Raw genomic sequence first — 23,890 nt, forward strand, 5'->3', positions numbered from 1 at the left:
TACAGGCCCTGTCAGATCAGCTATTTAGACTGCAGCATTATTAGCAGACTTTACAGCTGTTCCTCGCCTGTTTCTGTTCCGGTGATATGGAGAATAGGAGTTCACTTGCTGAAATTGATTGCTAAAAGTGATGCTGTCCAGGCACTGTAATCGTGATCAACAGTGTGCAAAATAAACACTGCTCCCCTTCTGTAATGCTGTTTGCAAGTATCTCACCATGGGTGGAACTCCTATTGCAGTAAACCTAAGAACATTGTTGGGGTGTCAAAATCTAGGTTGCCTATCGTTTGATCTAAAGCAAGTCTGTCCAACCTGCCGCCCTCCAGCTGTTGTGGAACTACAGGACCCATAAGGCATTGCAAGGCTGGCAATTGCAAACAATACTCTCAAAGGCAGAGGTATGATGGGACTTTTAGTTCTGCAACAGCTGGAGGGCCGCAGGTTGGACACCCATGATCTAAATCTCTGGGTGAGCCAGTTGCAGGAGCAGGGCAATGAGGACTATGACATCTGCTGAATAGGTGATGACAGCAGCTCTCAGGATTAGCCACTGCCACAAGTTGTCTATAATAGCCAAGTGTCCTTCCATCCTTTCAGATATTCAGCGCTATCTCGGCTCCCCGCAGAACACAGGCAAGCTATAGAGGTCACAATGAGTGAGGTGAGTGCAGCCTGTCTTCATATACAGTATAACTGTAATTGCTGTGTTCTCTGTTTTGGGGCCCACTTATAAAGCCCACTTATAAAAGTTTGCTAATTGCCCACTTTCCCATCAAATCTCCTGAAGTGGTTACTCATATTTACACTTTAAATTGAACCTGAATTTAAAATGAGAAGATTTGCTATGCTTTAGGGAATATCTATAAATGTTAATTATGACTAAGCATTATTACGACTAAGCAAAAATCTTACCTTTTCTCTTAAATTCCTCCTGAAAAATCGCAATGCATTTGATGCTGTGAGCCTCTTAACTGCATTGTGAGATTATCTAAGGCAGGGATTCCCAAATACAGCCCTGCAGTTATTCAGGAACTACAATTCCCATCATGCCTGGTCATGTATGTGAATGTCAGAGTTTTACAATGCCTCATGGGATGTGTAGTTCTGCAACAGCTGCAGGGCCGTAGTTTGGGGATCCCTGATCTAAGGCACTGTTGCCTCTGACTGCTAGACTTACCAGATATGGAGTGAGATTTGGTGATGTCACTGCTGTGCTGCAGTGCAAGGATCTCCCGGTTTCTGCTTCATCCATTCTGTGGCTCTGTGCTTTCGCCACCTTGCGTGCTTATTTTTGATCATGCCCCACCAGTCATCAGATCACCGGTCATCAGGGGGGATGGGGCACCTTTAACATGAGGAAGCAAAGCTCTGCTCCCCTACCAAGATGGCGGCCTCCATACAGTGACACAGTGCAGAACAAGGCATGGTAAGTCTGTAAAGCCTCGTACACACGTACCGATCGGCCGTCTTTTGTCCAGGGCTGTCATGTCTGTTGAAAACTGCAAAAGACTGCACACGAATTTTGTCGGCCAACAACAGCCGACTGCAGAAGTGATGTCATGTGATGGTTAACTTTCCTGGTCTTTTTTCTTTTCTGAGCATGCCCAGTCTTGCAAATCTGCTGTCTGTCGGCCGAAATCTGTACTGACTGGCGAAGAATCGGCCATTCTGGTGTTGGCCAACAAAAATTTTAATGCCTGCACGACAGATTCTGTTTGGCCCAAAATGCGCTGTCGGCTGTCGGAAGCATCATACTAACAAGCCTACAATCGGCCGATCGGTCGTAGGCCGAATATTTACGGCCGACAATTGGTACGTGTGTACGGGGCTTTATAGGGAAAGATTAGCTGCAGGAATTCTATGGGCAATATTGGTGACTAGTCGTTGGTCCACTGCTTGCTTATTTTTTTGGCACGACTGACTTTTTTTGCCCCCTTTAAGTATCTTTTTTACTGGACTTTATGATTTACATTTAAAATAGTATAAAGCCCCCAGCGTTTTTTAGCCTAAAGAAGAGTTACAGCTATTGATAGTTACATCTTTCCAGCTTGGACCCATGTAACTATGTTCGGTGGGTATAGAAAAGAATCACCCCTCTTTAAAATAATCACATTTTGTTGCTTTGCAGCCTGAAATGAAGACAGACTCCGTTTTTGTTTTATCCAACTGTATTTACTAGTGCAACTTATAATATCCAAGTGAAAGATATAACACCAACATGACAGAAAAAAAAATTAAAAACAGAATCACGGAGTTGGAAAAAGGATCACCCCCCTTGTGTCAATATTTTGTTGAATCGCCTATCGCTTTAATTCCAGCCTTTTTAGTCTGTTGGGAGTTGTCTCTACTAACTTTGTACATCTCTTCTTTGCAGGACTGCTCAAGTTCCGTTACATTTGATGGTGACCGTTTGTGGACTGCAGTCATTCTAAAGATTTCTCGTTTTTTTGGGGGGGTTTAGGTCTGGGCTCTGACTAGGCCATGCTAGGACATTAATAAAAAGTAATTTTTAGAGCAAAGAATAAAAATAAATAATTGTCTACAATCTAAAATATATGCAGCTGAACACAGACAGGTTAATCACCAAAAACCCAAAACGCAATCCATAATACAAATAAGGGCAGCGCAATAAATTACAACAATGGCATACAGAAATGTAAATGGCAGGAGAGCCCAAAGGTCCCATGTATATAGGAAGATGAAGTAACCAGTGAAGAAGAAATGAAATCATAAATCCAGTTCAGGTGATGGACCTGCTCCCAAAAGCAAGCCACTGCCCTCACCTCAAGCCTAGACTTCTGTTTTACCAGCAGGTCAACTAGGCATATCTTTGCATTCAGTATAGGTAGAGGGACTGCGGTTCTCCAGCAACTTTCCTATTTCCAGCATAAGTAACTTCGTCAGTGTCCCGTTGGACGTAACGCGTACTGTGGGAGGAGCTACCCATCCTGACGTCATCTGCTGCCATCTCCTATGCTAGCAGATAAATGTTATTGTTGTGGCACAAATGATCGCTCTTAAGATTTATTCCATTTGCATCTATATGTATTCTTTTCATTGTTGGGAGCTCCGGTGGATTCATTAAAGCCGTCTGTGGTCCTGTGTTACTTATGCTGGAAATAGGAAAGTTGCTGGAGAACCGCAGTCCCTCTACCTATACTGAATGCAAAGATATGCCTAGTTGACCTGCTGGTCAAACAAAGGTCTAGGCTTAAGGTGAGGGCAGTGGCTTGCTTTTGGGTGGAGGTCCATCACCTGAACTGAATTTATGATTTCATTTCTTCTTCACTGGTTACTTCAGCTTCCTATATTCAAGCAAGGACATCCACCTTCTTCTCCTTCAACCGTTGTGTGCTCATTGTTGCTGTGTGCTTTGGGTCATTGTCATGTTTGGAAGGTAAACCTTCTTCCCATTGACAATTTTCTGGCTGACGGCAGCAGATTTTCATCAAGAATTTAAAGATATTTTGCCCCATCCATTTTTCCTTCTACCCTGACAAGTGCTCCAGTCCTTGCTGCAGAGAAACACCCCCATAACAAGATATTACCACTCCCCTTAACAGGATATTACCGCCCCCATAACAGGAGATTACCATTGCCATACCAGGATATTTCCGCCCCCATAACAGGATATTACCATCTCCATGCTTTCCTATAGGAATTGTGTTATTTGGATGGTGAGCTGTATTGGGTTTCCGCCAGACATATGGTTTGGTGTGGAGACCAAATAATTCAATTTTAGTCACATCTGACCAGAACACCTTTTTCCATGCGGCCTCAGAATCTTCAAGGTGCGTTAAAGTGTTTAGATGAGACTAAAATTTAATTATTTGGCCTCAACACCAAACATTATGTCTGGCGGAAATCCATCCAAATAACACCATTCCAGTAATACAGTAAAGCATGGAGGTGGTAATATGGTGTTATGGGGGTGGTATTATCCTGTGATGGGGGGATTTCTCTGCAACAGGGACTGGAGCACTTGTCTGGATAGAAGGAAGACGAGTGGGGCAAAATACCATCAAATTCCTGAGAAAAATTTCCTTCCCTCTGCCAGGAATGATCAATGTGAAGAAGGTTTACCTTCCAACAAGACAGTGACCCAAAGCACACAGCAACAATGAGCACACACAGTGGTTGACGGAGAAAAAAGGTGAATGTCCATGTATGGCCGGCCTAGTCCGATCCCAGACTTAAACCCCATCGAAAATCTGTGGAATGACTTGAAGACTGCAGTGCACAAACGGCCACCATCAAATGTAACTGAACTTGAGCATTTCTGCAAAGAAGAGGGGGCAAATATTGCAAAGTCTAGATGTGCAAAGTTAGTAGAGACGAATCCCAACAGACTAAAGGCTGGGATTAAAGCAAAAAGGGGGTGATCCTTTTTCCAACTCAGTGATTCTGTTTTTCGATTTTTTTTTTCTGACATGTTGGTGTTATATCTTTCACTTGGATGTTCCAAGTTGCACTGAGTAAATACAGCTGCATAAAACAAAAACCGTGTCTGTCTTCATTTCAGGCTGCAAAGCAACAAAATGTGATTATTTTAAAGGGGGTGATTCTTTTTTTATACACACTGTATATACCTTACCTGTGGAATACCTCTAGAAGCTGGAAATCACTGTAGTAGACACCACTACACCACTGATCTCCACTTAGCTTTGGGTCCTATGCACCAAGCTTCTCTCTTGCTGCATTCTGGGCACAGGAGGTCCGCTGCTCGGCATGGGCACCATTCGGAGAACGCTTTGCATTTTCTTAATCAACTCAAAGCATTTGATTGGACAATGTGGAGAGGCAGGGCAGTGATGTCACAGACATAGACCTCTGCTAGTAATGTGCACATGGTATATTTATAAGTTGGCCCCTTTTGTATTTTCATGAAAATTATTATTATGGTGTCCTCTTGTCTTCATACTGTATGACTTTTTGCTCTCTCTCCTGTGCACACGCGTGTCATTTTGATGTGTTTCAGATCCGCTGGCTGCTTGAGGATGAGTTGGTGTCGGCCTTGCGTCACTCCCGTGTGATCAGCCGTTCCATCTTACGAAAAGTTCTGTCCCACGTGTGCGAGTCGGAAGGACGGCCGCACTGTAACCGGGAATTAGTTCAGCTCCAGTTTGTGTTCGGACCAGAAAATTCTCTGCAGAAGTTTAAAGAGGTACGAGGCACGGACTCTGTAGCCCAGAAGTGTGTGTGATATTAGGGGAAAACCCTAACTTCAAGGGTTAGTTCATCTTACCCGAAAAAAAAAGGAAAAGGTGAAGGAACACACTAAAGTCTCCCCACCCCCCTGTTTCATGCTGAAATTAAACTACCGTTCAAAACTTTGGGGTCACCCAGACAATTTCAAGTTTTCCATGAAAACTCACACTTTTTATTCATCAAATGAGTTGCAAAATTAATAGAAAATATAGTCAACACATTGACGAGGTTAGAAATAATGATTTTTATTTGAAATAATAATTTTGTCCTTCAAATTTTGCTTTCATCAAAGAATTCTTCATTTGCAACAATTACAGCCTTGCAGACCTTTGGCATTCTAGCTGTCAATTTGTTGAGGTAATCTGAAGAAATTTCACCCCACGCTTTCTGAAGCACCTCCCACAAGTTGGATTGGCTTGATGGGCACTTCTTATTTACCATACGGTCAAGCTGCTCCCACAACAGCTCAATAGAGATGAGATCTGGTGACTGCGCTGGCCACTCCATTACAGACAGAATACCAGCTGACTGCTTCTTCCCTAAATAGTTCTTGCATAGTTTGGAGGTGTGCTTTGGGTCATTGTCCTGTTGTAGGATTAAATTGGCTCCAATCAAGCGCTGTCCACAGAGTATGGCATGGTGTTGCAAAAATGGAGTGATAGCCTTCCTTATCCAAAATCCCTTTTACCTTGTACAAATCTCCCACTTTAGCAGCACCAAAGCAGCCCCAGACCATCACATTACCTCCACCATGCTTGACAGATGTCGTCAGGCACTCCTCCAGCATCTGTTTACTTGTTCTGCATCTCACAAGTGTTCTTTTTTGTGATCCAAAGACCTCAAACTTAGATTCGTCTGTCCATAACACTTTTTCCAATCTTAAGCCCCGTACACACGCACCGATTGTTGGCCGTAAATTTTCGACCAACGTCCGATCGGCCGATTGTCGGCTTGTTAGTATGATGCTTCCGACAACTGACTGCAACTTTTCGGCCGAACAAAATCTGTTGTGCATGCTATAAAATTTTTGTTGGCCGTCAACAGAACGGACGATTGTTCGTCAGTCAGTACAGATTTCGGCAGACAAAAATCAGATGAGCAAGACTGGGCATGCTCAGAGAAGAAAAAACACACGGAAAGTCAACCATCACATGACATCACTTCTGAAGTTGGTTTCTGTCGGCCAACAAAAGTCCAGTGCAAGTCTAGAGCACATTTCAACCAACAAACAACACTGGACAAAAGACGGCCGATCGTTCGGCCGACAATCGGTGCGTGTGTACGAGGCTTTACTCTGTCCAATATCTGTGTTTTTTTGCCCATCTTAATCTTTTCCTTTTATTGGCCAGTCTCAGACTTGGCTTTTTCTTTGCCACTCTACCTAGAAGGCCAGCATCCCGGAGTCGCCTCTTCACTGCGGACGTTGAGACTGGCGTTTTGCGGGCACCATTTAATGAAGTTGCCAGTTGACGACCTGTGAGGCATCTATTTTTCAAACTAGAGACTCTAATGTGCTTGTCCTCTTGCTTAGTTGTGCACCAGGGCCTCCCACTTCTTTTTCTATTCTGGTTAGAGCCCGTTTGTGCTGTTCTCTGAAGGGAGTAGTACACACCGTTGTAGGAAATCTTTAGCGTCGCATGGAATAGCCTTCATTTCTCAGAACAAGAATAGACTGTCGAGTTTCAGAAGAAAGTTTTTCTGGACATTTTGAGAGTATAATCGAACCCACAAATGCTGATTCTCCAGATTAGAGATGAGCCTGGGCGTGTTCGAGTTGCTACGTGCCCGAGCCCGCCAAGAAGTAGACACCGCACTCCGCTAATCACAGCCAGTGACACATTTCCCGATCTTCAGCTGCACAGATCGGGAAATGTCTCACTGGCTGTGATTAGCCGACTGCAGTGTCGACTTCCTGGCGAGCTCGGGCACGTAGCAACTCGAACACGCCGGGCTCATCTCTACTCCAGATACTCAACTAGCTCAAAGGAAGGCCAGTTTTATAGCTTCTCCAACCAGCACAACAGTTTTCAGCTGTGCTAACCTAATTGCACAAGGGTTTTGTGATCATCAATTAGCTCTTTAACACGATTAGCTAACACAATGTACCATTAGAACACAGTATTGATGGTTGCCGGAAATGGGCCTCTTTACACCTATGTAAATATTCCATTAAAAATCAGTCGTTTCCAGCTAAAATAGTCATTTACCACATTAACAATGTCTAGACTGTATTTCTAATTAATTTAAATGTTATCTTCATTGAAAAACCAGTGCTTTTATTTTAAAAATAAGGACATTTCTAAGTGACCCCAAACTTTTGAACGGTAGTGTACCTCCATGGGTGACAGTTTTACCATCCATGCAGCCCACCCATGCAGTGCAGCGGTCCTGCGCTGTTCTTCCTCTTCTTTCCCTAGGGACATCGGGATGGATCTGAGTGGTTCTGATTGCTCAGTGTGGTCATGTGCCAGTGTGTTTGGTGGTGTATCCAAAATAACATTTGCTAAACTTCAGCTTTAACCACTTGTTTACTAGATCCATTCTTGTATTACATTATTTTTTTGCTTACATGTTAAAAGAGTAACTCCACTTTTGTTGAGAAAAAAACATCCCCCTCTTGGTTGTCTCATTGCACATTGCAAGGAATTATAACAAACTTTGTTGCAGATTCCTACCTTTTGTTATTCTGAAGAAATCCCTGTGTGTTTGTCTATGTCAATGTGGCAAGTGAGTTTAATGGGAGTGGTTTCATAATTAGCAATCTGCTGCTGCACCTGCAGGGCTCTGAGGAAAGATGCAGGGTCTGCATCCCTTTAGATGCAATTTCCTTTTAGTAGTATCTCACCAAAAATGAAATTTCTCTTTCGTTCATAGACAGACACAGCTCAAGAATCTTCTTGATCATTGGGTTATGCTGCCCCCTACAGGAGTAGGACACTAGGCAGGAAAAAGCTTTACCACGCCTATGGGGCAATCCCATGGGGTATACACCCAATTCCTGCCATAGGCATTCATTCGTTGCAGGGGATGCCTGATATCTGACTTGTATCTTAGTACAGACTTCTGGGAAAATCAGTGAGTCAATCACACATGCTGGAAATTATGTTTCTGGGAGGTTTTCTGTATACCATCTGTGCACAGAACACCTCCAGGTGGCCATATTGCATTTTACAGAAAATTACAGCACTGCAGATTGTAAAGAAAAGGTCGTTTTTAAAAACATTTTTTATTTGCTATTTTTTTTCCCCACAAAAGTGGAGTTAACCTTTAAGGAATAGCTGTTTGTTTCTCTGTGTCCATGTGCTGAGGGAATCTGTATGGAAGTGGTTTTGTAATTATCAATCGGCTGCTGTGCCTGCAGGGCACTAATGAGACAAGCTGCAAGGTCTGTAGCCCTTAGACGTGATTTCCATTTGAGCATATCTCACAAAAAATTGAATTTTTGTTAAAGGGATCTTAGTGCAGATCTGTATCTTAGTGCAGACTTCTGGGAAAATCAGTCAGCCAATCACAGAAGCAGGAAATTATATATCTGGGGGGCATTCTGTGTACAGAACGCCTCCAGCTGGCCATATAACATTTTACAGAAAGTTACAGCGGCTGCAGATTAAAAAGTAAAGGTCGTTTTTTAAAAATCAGCTTTATTATTAATTTATTTTATTTGCTAATTTTATTCCCCACGAAAGTGGAGTTAGCCTTTAAATGCACATTTAGCAGTGTGTTACACTTTTTTTGTGGGGTCCCCCTGGAATCTTTGGAGCACATCTCCCCACCTGCTCCCCTCTCTGGGGCTGCAGAGCGCTTCTGAATTCCATCCATTGATGCACTGAAGGTGGTCCTGAAGTCCCGTGTGTCCCGGGTGGAGGTGGCTTATGGACGAGAGGCTGACATAAATGCCCCCCCGCCTTTCCCTGCTTCATCTCCTTATATCCTGAATCGGATTCAGACGCGAACGTGGGTCACCCTGCTGGGTCTGCGACCATGTGCCCTGAATCCCCAGATAATGAGGATGATTCCTCCGCTTCTGCAACCGCGCACGAAAAGGCGCTGGTGAAAACACTAATTGTTATCTGTGCTTGAGACTTAAAGTTGGAGGATGCGGCTGAGACGGAGGCGCAGGTTTCCTTTGGCACTCACAAGCCACCCAGAGCGGCAAAGGAGTTCCCCTCCTATTTTGACAGATTTTTCACTGTATAGCGGGGACGACCAAAGCGTCCCCTTGGGGTCCCTAATCAACTTGCTAGGCGATACCCCTACGAGGAGTCCCTTCTTTAGAAGTGGACTGTTCCACCGGTGGTAGACTGTCCGGTTTCCAGATTAAACAAGGCAACCATGATTCCCCGGCCTTTAAGGACCCGGCTGACAGGAAGGTTGGAGGCTGTGGCCCGCAATTCTTACACCCTGACGTGTTCGGCACTGAGGCTGATTTTCACCATTGCCCTGGTGTCGCAGACTCTGATTGAGTGGGCTAGGCATTTATGCCGTGACCTGGATGGGGAGTAGCCCCCCCCCCCCCCCCCTGCCTTTGCTGAGCTTGCGGACCAGCTGGTCTTGGGGCTGCAGTTTATCTGTGATGTCTCTTTGGATGCGGCTCTCCTAGTGGCTTGGCCCTTTGTTTCGGTAGTGGTCCTTCGGCGTGTCTTTTGGCTCAAATGCTGGTCTGCGGACCAGACTTCTAAAAAGGCCTTTATTGATTTTTTCTATCAAGGAGATCGCCTGTTTGGAGCTACCCTGGATGACATCATTAAAGGTCTCACAGGGGGGAAGAGTACCTTTTCTTCCGCAGGCTACTAAGGGCAAGGACCCTCCTTGTAGACGTAGGCTCCCCTCCTCGGCTCATAAGTTGTTTCGTCCTTCAGGGTCGGCTGACGAGATCGGAGCTCTTCTGGGCCTCCTCTGGAGGATCCAAGCGAACTTGGTCTGGCAAGTCAAGTGCGGGCTTCTCCAGACCCACGGACAAGGCCCCACCAGCAGGAAGATGCACCCTCACCCGTATCTGGGGTGGGGGGGGGGCATCTTTGCTGGTTCCCGGACCCGTGGACTCCCCTGGTACAAGAACAAGTAGGTCCACGAGGTCTTTCGGTCCGGCTACAAGATCGAGTTTTGTTCTTGCCCTCCGATAAGGCTCTTCCTTCCGATGTACGACTGTCCCCGGTCCGCTTACAGGCTCTTTTTGGGGCGGTGCAAGACCTTTTACTTTACGGGTGATTGTCCCGGTTCCGACTTCGGAACGTTTTCAGGGGTTTTACTCAAATCTGTTTACAGTTCCCAGAAAGGAAGGCAAGGTGCGTCTAATTCTGGACCTCAAGACGCTGAACTGCTTTGTGCAGGTGCAGAAGTTCAGAATTGAGTCAGTTCGCACGGTGATGACTTCCCTGAATCAGGGGGATTTTCTTGCCCCCATCGACATCAAGGACGCTTACCTTCACATTCCAATATGTGCCGGTCTCCAGCGCTTCCTCCACTTTGCTGTGGGAGAGAAGCATTCTCAGTTTGTGGCATTACCTTTTGGTCTCGCCTCTGCTCCTCAGGTCTTCACGAAAGTGTTGGCCCCAGTGCCATCATTGTTTTTGTCAATGGGGGATAGGGGTATTGGGCTACTTAGACATCCTCCTTCTGCAAGCAGAGTCTCCTACTGCTCTTGTGGAAAACCTGGAAATCACCATACGAGCTTGAGGGAGTTTGTCTGAATTTTCAGAAGTCTGCTCTGGTTTCATCCACAAGCTGGACTATCTGGGTCTGACTATGAGGTCCCTGAAAGGGAAATTTCTGGTCAAATGGGACAAGAATCCACAGTCTCTGCTTCCTCCAATGTATTGGACATGGATCACCACGGATGCCAGCCTGTCCAGTTGGGGAGGCGTCCTCGGCGAATATTCTGCTCAGGGGATCTGGACACTGGAAGAGTCCAGACTACTGATCAATGTCTTGGAACTTCAAGTGATCAGACTGTGCCTGGAACATTGGACGGGTCTTCTTCAGGGATGTCCAGAGCGTATTCAATCGGGAAATGCCACGGTCATGGCTTATGTCCGTCACCAGGGGGGCACAAGAAGCATCCTGGCAGCTCTAGAGATAGCCGGCATTCTAAGATGGGCAGAACGGTTTGTTCCAGCCCTCTCCGCCGTACGCATTCCCGTGGTGGAAAACTGGGAGTCGGCAGGTGTTGAATCAAGGGCAGTGGTCCCTTCATTCTCAGGTGTTTCATCAGTTGTGTCTCTGGTGGGGCATTCCCGAGGTGAATCTGTTGGCTTCCCGGCTCAACCGAAAGTCTGATTTTCGCCTTCCCTCCTCTCAAGCTTCTGCCAAAACTTCTCCTATCGCACCCCCTGGATAGGACTCATCCTATATCAGGGAGAGAGGGTATACCCCCTGGGACTGCCCATAGGCACAGCCAGAACTTTGTTTCTGCCTAGGGTCCTACTCTTGTAGGGGGCAGCATAACCCTACTGTTATGAAGAACAGAGACTGCGTCCATCAATGAACTTCAGAGAAAAATATTTTACAGTAGGACATAAATCCAATTTTTTTTAGGTGAGCGCCAATTGTTTTGGTTGAGCTCCTGTTTACCTGGTTGGCTACAGTTAGCCTTGGGAATTTTATTTTTCGCTGTTCCCACCCCTCATTTTTACCCCTGCTTTGGGACGTCCCAATGGTTCGGAAGATCAAGAGCTGTGTCCGTCAATGAACGAAACAGAAAATGGGATTTTTGACTTAACCGTAAAATCCATTTCTCTGATGTTTATTGATGGACACAACATCCCCACGTGGAGTTGTATTTCATCTGACACTGCTTGTAACAAAACTGAGTACCTATTGCAGGGAGAGGGAGTATACCCCCTGGGACTGCCCATAGGCCAACTCCTGTAGGGGGCAGTATAACCCAATGGTTAAGAAGATCAAGAGCTGTGTCCGTCAATAAACATCAGAGAAGTACATTTTACGGTAAGTCAAAAATCCTATTTTTTGAAAACAAAGACCCTGGAGAATAGAAAAAAATGGCAAATAAAAAATCATCTAGTATATAAAATTGCAATAAAAATCATGTAATCGAACATTTTTAAAAATTACATTTCCTTTTCAATCTGCAGCTCTGTAATTTTCTGTAAAATGCAATATGGCAATCTGGAGGAGTTCTGTAAACAGATGTATATAGAGCGCCCCCAGATATGTAATTTTCTGCTTGTGTGGTTGGCTCACTCTTTCTCCCACAAGTCTGCACTAAGATACAAGACCGATTTTTAGCACCCCCTGCAGCAAAAAATTTCATTTTTGGTGAGATACTCCCAATCGGAAATCATGTGTAAATTTATGCAGGCCCAGCCACATTCCTCATTAGAACTCTGCAAGTGCAGCAGCTGATTGAGAATTGTAAAGTCACTCCAATACAGATTCACTGTGCACATGGACACAGAGATACAAACATCTAGGTAAAAATCTGCAACAAAGTTTGTTAAAATCCCTGCAATGTGCAGATATTACCCAGAGGGAAGGGTTTTTTTTTTCTCAACAAAAGTGGAGTTACTCTTTAAAATCCCAGAATTACCAGAAGCTGTTTATAAATGGTGGCAAGTAGTTAAAGCGGTTGTAAACCCAAAAACACAAAAAAAAAAAAAACCTGCAAGACATAGGCATAATGAGCTAGCATGCATCGCATACTAGCTCATTATGTATTACTTACCTTAGAACGAAGCCCCGACACGGACCACCGGACATCGCTGCGGGCGCTGCCATGATCCCTCAGCGTCTCTTCAGGGTTCGGCGGCTCCGGTGCTGTGATTGGCCGGAGCCGCGATGACGTCACTCCCGCGCATGCGAGCGGGAGTGATTTTCCGGCAAGCTCCCGGCAAGGGAAGCTGAAGGTGCGCCGGACCTTCAGAGCCCATGCGCCGCTCTCGTGAGCGGCTGCATGCACTGCAAATAGATATTAATTGTACCTACAGGTAAGCCTTATTTTAGGCTTACATTAGGTAAAAGTAAAAAAAAAAGCGGGATACTACCGCTTTAATGAAAGTTTTTGAGCCTAAAGTTCAGCTCAAAGTCCAATAAAAATTCTATACAAATCATCTATAGTATAATCATATCCTGCTCTGCCTGTAGCATTGGCTGCAGTTCTGAAACGCGCCTGCAAGATTTTTTTATTTTTTTTTTGGAATGACTTACTTAACTTGCAGTTCTGTGCGCGGCCATCTACAAGAGCTGGTGATTATTTTTAGAAACAATTATCCTTCTATGGCTCATTCGCGGCTAATGTCAAGCGAAGTTCCGGCGGTTGAGTTAGGCCCTCCGATCTCAGCCTTTAATGATCTCAGGGGAGTTTTTTAGGGCTGTAAAATCCGGGATTTGTTTTTAAATGAAATGTGTAATCTTGGGACCGTGTTTGGCAGGAGAACGTCATTGTTTCAAGTTAAGTGTTTTTGTTATATCTTCATTTTCCACTTTATGTTTCCAGCATACGGTCCATTTCCCTCCGTCTGTCTATAAATAAAATCCTGCGCAGTCATGGGCTCACTATTGAGAAAACAACATGATTTACAAGTGAAAGTTGGTTTCAGAAGTAGGTTTGGGGTCAGAGATCGGTCATTGCCCAAACAAAATCATTGCTGTTCTTTCTTTTGCAGTTTCCTTTACGTATTGTAGGTCAGCGCCAATACTTTTATGGCGTAGGGTGGTTTTATTGGCAAAGCTAAGACTACATTTTTGCCGTGGGAGTTGCCTGCTGTCAAAGGGACAGGAAGTGAAGTGAAATCTCCCCCGTGGGTTTTCAGGACTGTATTGAAAAGTTGAAAAAGCCATTTGTTTGTCCCAAGTCTATCCCAAATGGAAATAAAATATTTGAGTGGAGTTTGGCTTTCTTGACTATGGCAGCTGCCTGAACATAAAGTATCAACTGCACTTTAAAGCCCAATTTTAGCTAGTTTTTTTTTTAAACAAATGTTAACGCCTGAACACAATTTCACAGCTTTGACGTGCTTTAGTATAACTGTACATACACTATACTACCAAAAGTATTGGGACGCCTGCCATTACACACTCATGAACTTCAATGGCATCCCAATCTTAGTCTGTAGCTTTCAATATTGAGTTGGCCCACCCATTGCAGCTATAACAGCTTTAACTCTTCTGGGAAGGCCATCCACAAGGTTTAGGAGTGGGTCCTAAACCTCCGACTTAATGTCTGAATAGACACCGGGAGCTGCGCCTGGGCTCGGGTGGCCCCATAGCAAGCTGCTTGCTGTTGGGGTAGACAACAGGAGGGAGGAGCCAAGAGCACCGGAGAGGGACCCGAGAAGAGGAGGGTTTGGGCTGCTCTGTGCAAAACCATTACACAGGACAGGTAAGTATAACATGTTTGGTATTTTTAACGAAAAAAAAAAAAAAGACTTTACAATCACTTTAAGACCCTGATGGCATATCTACTAAACGACACTCCCTTATCTAACAAAGATTTTAGGAATTCTTCACTCAGACATTTACTCCCAGCAGCCAAGGCCTGTTTTCCAGCTTTATAATAAAGTACCTGTCCCCCTACAGTGACTCACTGGCAGACAATACTGAAGAAATTCAGGTTATGGAAAATCTCACCATGACTCAGTGTTGTATCTTGGCCTAGGCCAACAAGGCCCAGGCCTAAGGCGGCACTTTGCAGGGGAGGCAGCAAAAAGCATGGGAAAAAAAAAAAACAGCCTCCTCCCGGCACGAAAAGGATCCCCGCTGGCTTGCGCTACACTTTTTGTATAGTGCCAGTCTTATGTGGTGAATTGGGCCGGAGGGCAGGGTCCAGGAGGCAAATCAGTCTGGTACCTCTATAAATCAGTCACACTGCTACCTACCAGTATGATAATGCCGGCCGGTCAGGACATTCGGACAGACCGCAGGCCACCGTCCACACTTAATACAACTACAGGGCAGGTCATAAACAGGAAGGGGTGGGTCATATTTAAATTGGGGGTGCACAAGTTTAGTCAGGCCTAGGGCAGCACAAAACCTAAATACGCCACTGCCATGACTTTGAAGGAACAGGAAGACAAGTATTGGAAGATCTGTACTCCCTATTTCTTTTATAGGGATCAGACATCACTTGCATCTCAATCTCCATAGTCTCTCTGATGGCCCGATGATGAAATGAGTCATGTGGGGGTCAATATATTGTTAATCCTGCAAGCAAAACAGGTCTAGCACTAATCTAGGTATTGCAGCGGGCACAGCACTCTCTCATAAGTGTGAAAATAAATGGAATAAATAGTGCCGCGCAATATACAGTGCTTAAAATAAGATGAGTAAGTAAATGTTCAGTGATAAATAATAAAATCAATCATTTTCAAAGAATGTGTACAGTATATCAAGTAAAGAGATGAATAAATATTTGTGTCCAAACAGGTGATAATCAGCATAGTGCATGAGTGTTCCACAATAAACACGTGACCCTGTGTCGCCACGCGTAGGTGAGGGGCCCGGACGGTGCTCAGCTGTAACCAGGAAGCAAAGCGGTTGCAGAGCGGACACAGACACAGCCCGCTATCCTCTGTGGGCTGCCAGATGGAAACAGTTTGCCTTTCCATTTCCACCTGACTGTCATTTGATCTGGTCCATAGGACGGTTTGTTTTTTAGCGGATAGAATCAGATGTCGGTGGGTGTTAATGGACTCCCACTACTCCATGTGGAGTTATGGATTGTCTGATCAGTTCCGCCCGAAAAACTGACAGGTCGACCTGATCAGTCTGTCCCTGTAAATGGGGCCTTATCGGTTCTGTTTGGATTTATGAGCAAAATCTTTAAACATTCCTCAGAGTCCGAGAACAATATAAACCAATAAATTAAATTGTAACCAAGGACCTTTGATGACGTTGTCAATCTCCCGATACATCTTCTGGGAATTCCTATCATTATAATGTATGCGGCCTCCTGCCTCAAGTGAAATTATAAGGTCTTAAACATTTACAATAAAGCTATAGGTTAGCTTGTATTATATCAGCTGTGTAAATGAAATGTCTGAGCAGAAGAAGTAAAAACGGGGACGAGGAGTAGTCCTATATAGCCCTGGTCCCCAACCCTGGTCCTCAGGGCCCACTGACAGGCCAGGTTTGCAAGATAACTGAAATACATCACAGGTGATCTCATTTGCTGCTCAGTGATTGCATTACTCTAGTCTGCATCTCCCCGAGGTAATACTTCAAATCTGGCCTGTTAGTGGGCCCTGAGGACCGGAGTTGAGGACCACTGCTATATAGGATATAGCGATAGCTTTGGTTGTAGGCCTCACTTTTAGGATCAGAAAATTTAAAACACAAGAAGACCTCCTCTAGAAAACCTTCAACTGCTCTTCTTCATTATGTACTGACTTTCAGGTAGGGTGACCTTCAGTACCATCTTTTGTGTGTGATGTCTTTCTTCTCTTGTCTCTTCCAGGAATTCCACAGACTGTCCCTGCTCGGCTACCAACTGAACGAGGAAGAAGAAGACTATTATTATGTCTCTTTAAGCCGACATCACGCCCAGCGGGCAGAGAACACTAGTGCACAACATTTGGGTGTGCAAGGGCATTCAGCCTGGCAGGAGCCTGATGTCAGCACAGCTACGGAGAGTGTCGATGAAGAGCTACCAGCCAATGGACGTCCTGAAGATAAGGTAATCATAGACAAATATTAGCCCTAATAATTCTGACCTCCAGCCTTCTCTTCACTCTTGCACAGTTGTACAGGCTTCTCATCTGTATTAATATTGCTTATTCTGATTTCCCGGCACACTGCAAGCTTCTCACCATGTGCATTAGAAACTGCAGCAAGTCAGATAGAGCCCCTCCTCATTTCCTGGCTGGAGGACATCTAGCATCATCTACCCCAGGGGTGTTAAACGCAATTTCATTGCGGGGCCCGCATCAACAGTATAGTTGCCCTCAAAGGGCAGGTTGTATCTGGCGTTGCGCTGAGTGTAGAGTTCAGGAGTGATCTACATGCAGAGTTCAGGAGTGATCTACATGCAGAGTTCAGGAGTGAGCTACGTGCAGAGTTCAGGAGTGAGCTACGTGCAGAGTTCAGGAGTGAGCTACGTGCAGGGTTCAGGAGTGAGCTACATGCAGAGTTCAGGAGTGAGCTACGTGCAGAGTTCAGGAGTGAGCTACGTGCAGAGTTCAGGAGTGAGCTACGTGCAGAGTTCAGGAGTGAGCTACGTGCAGAGTTCAGGAGTGAGCTACGTGCAGAGTTCAGGAGTGAGCTACGTGCAGAGTTCAGGAGTGAGCTACATGCAGAGTTCAGGAGTGAGCTACATGCAGAGTTCAGGAGTGAGCTACGTGCAGAGTTCAGGAGTGAGCTACGTGCAGAGTTCAGGAGTGAGCTACGTGCAGAGTTCAGGAGTGAGCTACGTGCAGAGTTCAGGAGTGAGCTACGTACAGAGTGCAGAGTTCAGGAGTGAGCTACGTACAGAGTGCAGAGTTCAGGAGTGAGCTACGTACAGAGTGCAGAGTTCAGGAGTGAGCTACGTACAGAGTGCAGAGTTCAGGAGTGAGCTACGTGCAGAGTTCAGGAGTGAGCTACGTACAGAGTGCAGAGTTCAGGAGTGAGCTACGTGCAGATGCAGAGTTCAGAAGTGAGCTACGTGCAGAGTTCAGAAGTGAGCTACGTGCAGAGTTCAGGAGTGAGCTACGTGCAGAGTGCAAATCCAGGGGTGCCCTATGCACAGAGGGCAGGGTTCAGAGGTGCGCTATGTCCAGAGTACAGGCTTTAGGGGTGCTATGCACAGTGTGCAACACCAACCACTCCACCCTCCCTCACCTGACCTTGCTCTAGTAACTCCCTATGTTTTCAGCTCTAGTACCGCCATGTGTAGGCGGCTCTCTACTACCCATCAATTTGGCTCTGTTATACCTCCCTGTTTTGGAGGCTCTGCCTCGCCTTGCAGGGAGATCGTTCCTGGCCTCAATTTCTGGAGAGCTGTCCCCACCATGCTCCACCATGAGGGATGTGTTACATCTTGAAGCCCCTGTAAGAAAATCTGTCCCTTGTAAACACGGAAGGCTTTTGACAGTTAATTTGCACATTTTTTAGTATTTTAGCGCATTTTTTTGTCTCGCACTTCTGACCGTTTTTGACAGGGGTTTTAACCCTTTCCTAAATTGCCTAAACTTTGAGCACAATTATTCCATGTAAGTTACTGTCACGTTTATAACAATTTTCTTTTTATAATTACAGGCAGGGCCAGAGGATCCTGGGGAATGGGCGCAGACTGCCCTGGAGGTATCGGATAGTGAGGTATCCTCAGTCATGTCGGGGATGTCCACACTGGAACAAGGAGGAAAATCTGCTACTGAAGTTGTCCTGAGTGACAGAGGTCACACGCCACCAAAAACCTCATCAGAAGTCAGCCTGCCAGAGTCTGTACACTCTGCAAATATGAGCAGTGCAGGTACAGCCACTCTCTCCTTATGGAATTTACTCAATTTGTCAGCATCTTAACCACTTCCCACCCGGCCGTCATTCTGTTGTGATGTATATGTGTATGTGATCAATGTGAACAATCACCGCAAGCAACACAATTAGACACAATGAAGGGCATTAAAGGAAGACATTCATTGTTTACAATTGTCATGTGATCTGCTGTGATTGTTTACAGCAGATCACATGGTACCGGCATCGGGCCAGTACAGTGATCTGTCCAGTGGACACAGTGGGTGACAGATCACGCCGGAGCGTGACCTTTTCTGGGGAGGACATCATATGATGTCTTCCCAGAACAATGGGATTCTTGCCCAGCCATCATTTTACGATGGCCCAGGTGGGAAGCAATTAAAGCGGAATTCCACTCAAAAGTGAAACTTCCGCTTTAAGTGGTCCCGACCCCCTTATATGCCACCTTTTGGCATGTGATTTTTTTGGAGGGAGAGCAGGTACCTAGTTTTGACAGGTACCCGCTCTCACTTCCGCTCGGGCGGAAGTTCTCCTCTCCCCCTCCCTCCCTGCAATCTTCTGGGACACGTCATAGGTCTCTGAAGATTGCCTGGTCAGTCAATACGCGCAGCGCGACTCGCGCATGCTCAGTGCGCACCCCTATGTGAAGCTGCAAGCTGCCACAGCCAGGTACCCACACTAGAGATGCCGATGGGGAGAAGATGGAGAGAACCGAGGCTCCCAAGCCCCCCCCCCCCCCCCCCCCGGCCTCATTGCTGGACCATGGGACAGGTGAGAGTGTGTTTATTAAAAGTCAGCAGCTACATTTTTTACACTTTTTGTAGCTGCTGACTTTTAATAAACACAAATGCCAGTGGAACTCCACTTTCTGGAGTGAGGCTCTGAAGCGTTATTAAACCCAGAAGTAATCATTTATTATATTGCAGCTTACCAATTCTTAGCAGTGGTGGCTGTATTAGTTTTCTTTTAGCCTTTCTTTCCATTTACATCTGGTTATCCAGCCAGTAAGTCTGTTCTTTTTCAGCAGGACAAACTCTCCTGCAAATGTAGCGATTAGTGTTGAGACAAACCATTTCCCACTGACAGTGGTGCTTACAATGATCCGCTTTATTTATTCATGTAAAACCTTTATCCCTAAAGAAAAAAAATATTTGCTGTAACTTTTTGTGTAACTGCAGTGTTAGCTGGAGTTGGCTTCATTCTGTTAGTGTATCTAAATCTGCTAGTACATCTATATATTCCCCTCCCCCAGACTGGCAGTACTGCTGTCTAAAGTTGTCTCTGTTGCTCCATCATCCAGAGTGGAGGCACTGTAATACTGGAGGTGTGTTACTGGCCAGATCGCCAGGTGAAAACAGAGGGGGAAAAAGGCCTAAAAAAGGAAACGAATGCAGCTGCCACATCTAATGATTGCTAAGCTGCAATATGTGACATTTTGGGGCTTAATATCACTTTAAATCACATGGTTGCAATATTTCTTAAAATGATTTGCAGATTCTGCTGTGTTCATTTCGAACACGTTGGCTTACAGTTAGATTTTCGGCTTTGCTACTTTGTGTCTATAACTATATAGCTTGGTTTCTTCTTTTTATCCTAGCAGGATCCCGGCAGCGTCCCAGTCGTGTGCAGAGCTTGGTGTCAAGTCATGGCAGCATGGACTCTGACCACTTAGGTGAGCCAGGTTTACAGTCTGAGTGTGTGTCTTATGTGGTAATATACATTTTAGTAGTATAGGCCATATAATAGAGGCTAATGGAATCAAAAATCCTATCAGTGCATAGCACAGTAAAGCCTTGTTAAAACAGAAGTTATTCTATTTCTTGTGCTTCTGCAGAACTTCGGTGTTTGGGGGTGGGGTTGTGGTAGACGGGTTGGGGGATAGGACATTTACGGAGTCTTTCCTCAGCCCCTTCACACCACAATATTAATCATACAGTGCTGCGCAGGGGCAAACTGGCAACTTTTGGCCCAGGGGGCAAGTACAAACCAGAGGCCCATGGTGCAGCGACTCGGCCCCCCTCCCACTCTTCCTCTTACCGTCCTCCTCCTTGTCTTCATCCTGCACTTAGTAGGTCAGCGGCAGGGACTTTTTACTTCTCTTCACCAGGAATCCTTTAAGCATGTCTGTGGCAGCCTTTTTACAGGACATCAGAGGGACCCAGGGGGCAATTGCCCCCCTGCCCCCTGGCCCAGTCCTCCCCTGGTGCTGCGCCAGATAAAGTGATATATATACACATAAATCATAAAAATCACAATATATAAATAAAAAAAATCTATAAATCATCAAAAATATTAACAAAAGTCCTTGAATAGTGCAAATTATATAATGTGCAGATGAAGGTGACAAAAATAGTCCATTAGATAAATCCCATAAACCAACTTGTGATATAACACCTCCGTGATCGTGTCAAGGTCCCTTTCACCATCTAGAGTGGCCTCTCACCTCACTCTTTGACCCAAGAATCACCCGGGTCTTACACAGCCGTTTCCCCACTGGGGTGTGTAGATATGGATGGTAATTCTCACAGGGGAGTTTTTTTCAGGTTCCAAGATTCACTCTCATACGGTTAGGTATACATAAGGGGGTAAACAGAACAAAATCTAGTGCTCTCTGCTTAATAGTAGAAGAAATTTATTTAACGAACTGCACTTACATTTAAAAGCACTCAGCAGTTCGTGCGTGTGATACAATTACGTGGGGGCTCGGGAATGGATGTGACGTCCGACATGCAGGCTCCGCCCCTATACGTGTTACGTCAGCGCACTCGGCATCGACTTCCTCTGTAGACCCCTAAAGAGGGGCTGTGATGTAAAGGGGGCTGCACTATCATATTAAAGAGGAGTTCCGCCTGGGTAAAAAAAAACTGAAAAGTCAGCAGCTATAAATACTGTAGCTGCTGACTTTTAATATATAGACAGCTGTCCAGGGAGTCAGCAGTGTCGGCAATCTAGCTGATTTCAGGATCAGCTGTCAGGTGCTGCCGCCGCCATTTGTCATAAGGGAAACTGGCAGTGAAGCCTTTCGGCTTCACAGCCGGTATCCTAGTGCGCATGCGCGAAGCACGCTCCGCTTTCCAATTGGCCCAGCGGCGGAGGAAGGAGGAGGGGGGCCGAACTTCCAAGGTACCCCCCCCCCCGGAAAAGTGCCAAATGTGTCACCAGAGTGGGGGAGGAATCAAGTCAGCAGAAGTTCCACTTTTGGGTGGAACTCCGCTTTAAGCAGACTGCTTTGTAAAGGGGGCACTGTAATGTAAAGATGTAAAGGGGACTGTACAGTAAAGGGGCACTGTAATGGTTACAGTGCATTCCCTTTTATATTATTACAGTGCCCCTAGCAATCACAGCCTCCTCAATCACAGTACCCCTGCAGTCTGCCTCCCCTCCTTACCTCTCTGACATTACACAGCACACTTTCCCATTCCAGGCTCTGCATCTCCTGCACAGGACTCCAGGCTGTGATCAGCCTTTGTGTCCTCTCCCAGCTCCCCCACCCAGCTGATGATGTCATCCAATCAGCAGGGCAAGGAGCAGGAGGAGTTCTCTATTCTGATCTGCAGCTCCTCCCAGCCCCCCGCCCTGCTGATTGAATGACATCGCTGGCCGGGTCGGCGGAGAAACCTGGAGAGGACACACAGGCATGGCAACACAGCAGAAGGTGAGCAGCGCCTGCGGTCTGTGATAGATCTTGCGCAATCCACGATGGTTGATCACCTCCTGCTGTGCGGCCCGGTCATCAACAGGGAGTTTGGGACCCCAGTTCTATATTGCACAACCCCCATTCCAAAAAAAGTTGAGTTGCTGTGTAAAATCTCCATGTAAAACGCAATGCAATGATATGCAAATCTCATAAAGCCAAATTTTTTTCACAATAGAAAATAAGAAAACATCAAATGTTTAAACTAAAAAAAATTTACCATTTTAAGAGAAAAAAAAAAATAAGAAGCAAAATGTCTCAAAAAAAGGTGGGACAAGGCAACAAAAAGCTGTCAAATTAAGTGGTACTAACAAGGACTGGAAGAACATTTTGCAATGAATTAGGTTAATTGGCAACAGGTTAGTAATATGATTGGGTATAAAAAGAGCATCTTAGAGTATCCCAGAAGTAAAGATGGGCAGAGGTTCACCAATCTGTGAAAAGTTGCATCTAAAAAGTTGTCAAACAATTTAATGTTCTTCAACATAGAATTAAAAAGACTTTAAGTATATCCTCTACAGTAAACCATATAATATCATCAAAAAGATTCAGAGTATCTGGAGAAATCTCTGTGTGAAGGGACAAGGCCAAAACACAATATTGGATGACGGTGATTCTGTGATGGACATCACTGCATGGGCTCAGGAATACTTCCAGAAATCACTGTGAACACAGTTCGCTGTGCCATCCAAGCATTCTAGATAAAGCTCCATCATGTGAAGAAGAAGCCATATCTGAACATGATCCAGGAACATCACCGTCTTCTCTGGGCCAAAGTTTATTATAAATGGTCTGTTGCAAAGTGAAAAAACTGTTCTGTAGTCAGGTGAATCAAAATTTGACATTCTTTTTGGCAACCATGGATGCCGCGTTGTCTGGAATAAAGAGGAGAGGGGCCTTCCTGTTTTTTTTTTTTTTATCAGCGCTCTGTTCAAAAGCTGGCATCTTTGATGGTATGAAGGGGGGGATGCGGATGGAATGTGCAGCTTACACATCTAGAAAGGCACCATCAATGCTGAAAGAAATATTTAGGTTTTAGAGCAGCATATAATCCCATCCAGAGAACGTCTTTTTCAGGGAAGGCCTTCCATATTTCAGCATGACAATGCTAAACTGTATACTGCATCTTTGACAACAGCATGGCTTTTTAGTAGAAGAGTCCGGGAGTTTAACTGGCCTACCTGCAGTCCAGACCTTTCACCAGTTTGAAATATTTGGCGCATCCTGAAATTAGAAATTCTACAAAAAAGACCCAGGACTGTTGAGCAGTTAGAATCCTATATCAAGCAGGAATGGAACAACATTCCTCTCCCAAAACTCCAGCAACTGGTCTTCGATCCCAGATCAAGGTCACACCAATCACACCCATATTGGCGTTTTTGTGGTAGTAACCACTCAGGCTGGGGGTGGTGAATTCCTCCTTCTCAGATGGGGGCTTCTAATTGGGGCTTTCTCAGTATCCACTGCTCATGTAGGTATATCCGTATAACAGTGCTCCTCTGGATAATCACAGTGCTCACTCGCTCAAAGAAACAAATGAGTATTCATAGTGAAGTATGTACAGTCATTTATTGAAGAAAACAA

At 45.3% G+C, this 23,890-nt stretch overlaps 1 protein-coding gene across 2 annotated transcripts in view; it reads left to right on the forward strand.

The window, feature by feature from the left end:
• The window catches only part of SZT2 (SZT2 subunit of KICSTOR complex), a 355,341-nt gene that overhangs the window by 187,822 nt on the left and 143,629 nt on the right, over window positions 1–23,890 (forward strand). For both annotated transcript variants that reach the window (XM_082264795.1, XM_082264796.1), the window contains exons 36-40: window positions 598–661; window positions 4,979–5,164; window positions 16,619–16,837; window positions 18,397–18,610; window positions 20,210–20,284. In XM_082264795.1, the coding sequence (XP_082120921.1) occupies window positions 598–661; window positions 4,979–5,164; window positions 16,619–16,837; window positions 18,397–18,610; window positions 20,210–20,284 (758 nt within the window). The remainder of the gene's footprint in view (window positions 1–597; window positions 662–4,978; window positions 5,165–16,618; window positions 16,838–18,396; window positions 18,611–20,209; window positions 20,285–23,890) is intronic.

The sequence above is a fragment of the Pelophylax lessonae genome (assembly GCF_965119305.1).
Source record: "Pelophylax lessonae genome assembly, chromosome: 8".
Lineage (NCBI taxonomy): Eukaryota > Metazoa > Chordata > Amphibia > Anura > Ranidae > Pelophylax > Pelophylax lessonae.